This window comes from Prionailurus viverrinus, chromosome B1, assembly GCF_022837055.1.
Source record: "Prionailurus viverrinus isolate Anna chromosome B1, UM_Priviv_1.0, whole genome shotgun sequence".
Lineage (NCBI taxonomy): Eukaryota > Metazoa > Chordata > Mammalia > Carnivora > Felidae > Prionailurus > Prionailurus viverrinus.
In genome coordinates this window covers 76,583,430-76,586,762 of record NC_062564.1, presented here as the reverse complement: position 1 = coordinate 76,586,762, position 3,333 = coordinate 76,583,430, and the positions used below count along the sequence as shown (strand labels likewise).

Here is a 3,333-nt window from a genome sequence, read left to right as displayed (position 1 = left end):
AGCCCATCTCCCTACAGGAAGGTCAGGGGGATGGGATGGAAAACTCCAACTTTATAATTACATGGTTGGTTTTTCTGGAAACCAGCCCCCATCCTTAGGTGCTTCCAAATGTCACTATAAACAAAACGAGACACACCTTTACTAATCTCATCACCTAGGAAATTCCAAATGTTTTGGGAGATCTGTACCAGCAACCCAGATGAAGATGAAATATATATATTATTATACATCTCAGTATCACAGATGTATTAAAGAGAATGAAGTTCTACATGAGAAAGGACAGCTGTGTTGGTAGCAGTGGGGAGAGAGCTGGGAGGATCAAAGAGAGAATGATATTTAATTATAAGACTATAGCCCACGCCAGCCCTGCCCCAGCTGAAGGCACCTGTGAGATGGAAAGCAGCTGGGAGCCCACACCTCTCAGAGGGTGTGGTACTTGGGTCTCTGGAGAGTCAGCCGGTGGTCTCCTGATAAGTTTCCTTTTTTTTTTTTTAAGTCTTTTTTTTTTTTTTTTTTTTAAGTAGGTTTCACACCCAGTGTGAAGCCCAGCACAGGGCTTGAACTCACAACCCTGAAATCAAGACCTGAGCTGAGATCAAGCGTTGGACTCTCAGCCGACTGAGCCACCCAGGCATCCCTCTTAAAGAAATCTTTCTAGGAGCAGCATGAGGAAGACAACCACCACCCCTCTCCCTGGACTGACAAAGCCACCTGCCAACTACTGCTGCCACCAGGACCAAGAGAAAGGCAAAAGAAGATCCTAAAGGTGACAAGGTGAAGGTGAAGGATGAGCCACAGAGTAGATCGGCACAGTTGTCTGCTAACCCTGCTCCTCCAAAACCAGAACCCAGGAGTAAAAAGTCTGCTGTAAAGAAAGGAGAGAAGTTGCCCAAAGGGAGAAAGGGGAAAGCAGATGGTGGCAAGGATGGGAGCAATGCTGCAAAGAACCTAGATGCTTCCACAGTCCAGTCACAGAAAGCAGAACACACTGGGAATACCAAGTGAACTGTATGTTTTTGATAGCTCTGTGCTTCTAGTGCTCTGTGCTACTGTTTCAAATACTATTTTTCTTCAGTCAGGTTTTATGAAAACGTAGAATTTGGTTTTTTCTTTCAAACTGATGTTGTTAGCATACAAGACACATTGTTGTTGTCTTTTGTGAAAAGTGTAAATACCACTAATACAATGTCTCAGAAGCCAGATTGAAATGGGCAATCTTCTATCCTTGCTTTTTTTTTTTTTTTTTTTAAGATTATTCTTGGTTCCTGGGGCGCCTGGGTGGCGCAGTCGGTTAAGTGTCCGACTTCAGCCAGGTCACGATCTTGCGGTCCGTGAGTTCGAGCCCTGCGTCAGGCTCTGGACTGATGGCTCAGAGCCTGGAACCTGTTTCCGATTCTGTGTCTCCCTCTCTCTCTGCCCCTCCCCCGTTCATGCTCTGTCTCTCTCTGTCCCAAAAATAAATAAACGTTGAAAAAAAAAATTAAAAAAAAAAAAAAAGATTATTCTTGGTTCCCGGGGGGAGATTTTCCGACATTCACACATGTCTTTGGCTTAGAAGCCTTACAGCATAGGGAAGCAAAACTTCATGTCTTCTTTCCTGATGCCATCAGCACATATGCTTGACTTCCTGAAGTAGTTATGATATGGCTTTGGAACCCCTAAAATCCTGTGTCAGGTACTCAGGCTTTTGGGTGATAACATCAAGATGGTGTTGCCCAAAAGACCCAAGATTCCTGTTTGTAGTTTGCAGATCATCCCATTGATAATCTTGGAGTTTTTAGTACGTTTCCTTCATGTCAGAGTTGACCTGTGAAAAGATCTTATTACATGCCTCATGGGAAATATCCACCACTTCTGAGAACTGTGCCTGTTCAAAACAGCAACAGAAGACTGTTGACTTTTGGGGGAGCAGAGTTTGAAAGGTGTCAGATGTTATGGCTTGTCAACCATGTCCTTCTGGAAGTAACAGGTTTTGAAAAGTATCTTATAAAGCTGAATATAAATTAGGTTGGTGGTAGGGAGTTCATTTCCTACCCAAAGTCATAGAGATATTCTTTACTGAATTGTAAACATTTTATAGTTTTGCTTTTCACATTTGTCTTTAGTCTTCCCTGATGTTTGTGAAAAATATGAGATAGAAGTTTAATATAATACTTTCCCCATATGGATAAGTGGTTGTTATCCCAGCACCATTTGCTGGGTAGTTAATTATTTCCCCACTTATCTCTAACACCAGATCTTTCATAAATGAAGTCTGTGTGTGTGTGTGTGTATCTGTTGATGGTTTCTATTCTGACTCACTGGCCAATTTGTCTAACCTTGGGGCAATACTATACCATCCTGTATAACTTTAGAAAATGGTCTCTATTTTTTTTTTTTAAGTTTATTTGTTTATTTTGAGAGAGAGAAAGTGCAAGTGAGGGAGGGGCAGAGAGAGAGGAACAGAGAGGGAATTCCAAGGGCTTGAACTCATGAACTGTGAGATCATGACCTGAGCTGAGGTCAGACACCTAACCGACTGAGCCACCCAGGCACCCCTAGAAAATGGCCTTGATATCTCAGGGTAAATCCTACCTCCAGCTCCAAAAAAATCACCAAATTTTTCTTACTTAGGAATACCTTAGCTATTCTTAGCCATTTGCTCTTCTGTACAACTTTTAGAATTAGATTGACAAGTTCTAAAACAAAACAAAAAGGTTGGAATTTTTATTGGATTTGTATTGAATTTATAGAGTAATTACAAGGTTGAGTCTTCTAATTCATGGACGATATAGCTCTATTTATTTTGCCTTTTCAAATACCTCTCAATAAAGTTTTATAATTTTCTCACAAAAAGAAAAGAAAACAAAAACTATAAGACTACAGGATTGGCAAATTAAAAACTTCAAAAAAAGCAAACACTGGGATATTTCATAAATAATGTTCACTTTAGGGGCACCTGACTGGCTCAATCAGTAGAGCATGTGACTCTAGATCTTGGGATTGAGAGTTCAAGCCCCATGTTTGGTATAGAGATCACTTAAAAATAAAACCTTTAAAAAAATAATATTCACTTTAGAAATTATATTTTTAATTTTCTAACAGCAGCTTTTTCAGATACAACTCTCATACTATAAAATTCCCCGTTTAAGATATACAATTAAATTTTTTTAGTAAATTCATAGTTGTGCAACCATCACCAATGTTACTATTTTTTAATTTTTTAAAAATAGGCCCCATACCCAATGTGGGGCTTGAACTCATGACCCTGAGATTAAATGTTGTATACTCTATTGACTGAGTCAGACAGGTGCCCCACCAACATGTTATTTTTATACCTATTTTTAAATTATT

The 3,333-nt window shown here is 39.8% G+C and overlaps 1 protein-coding gene across 1 annotated transcript; it reads left to right on the top strand.

Annotated features, from left to right (window-relative positions):
• Positions 1-257: 257 nt before the first annotated feature.
• On the top strand, positions 258-1,005 carry LOC125164787 (high mobility group nucleosome-binding domain-containing protein 4-like). The gene is made up of 2 exons (XM_047857588.1): positions 258-427; positions 735-1,005. Exons 1-2 carry the CDS (start codon positions 258-260, stop codon positions 1,003-1,005), a joined length of 441 nt encoding a protein of 146 aa, XP_047713544.1.
• Positions 1,006-3,333: the final 2,328 nt, after the last annotated feature.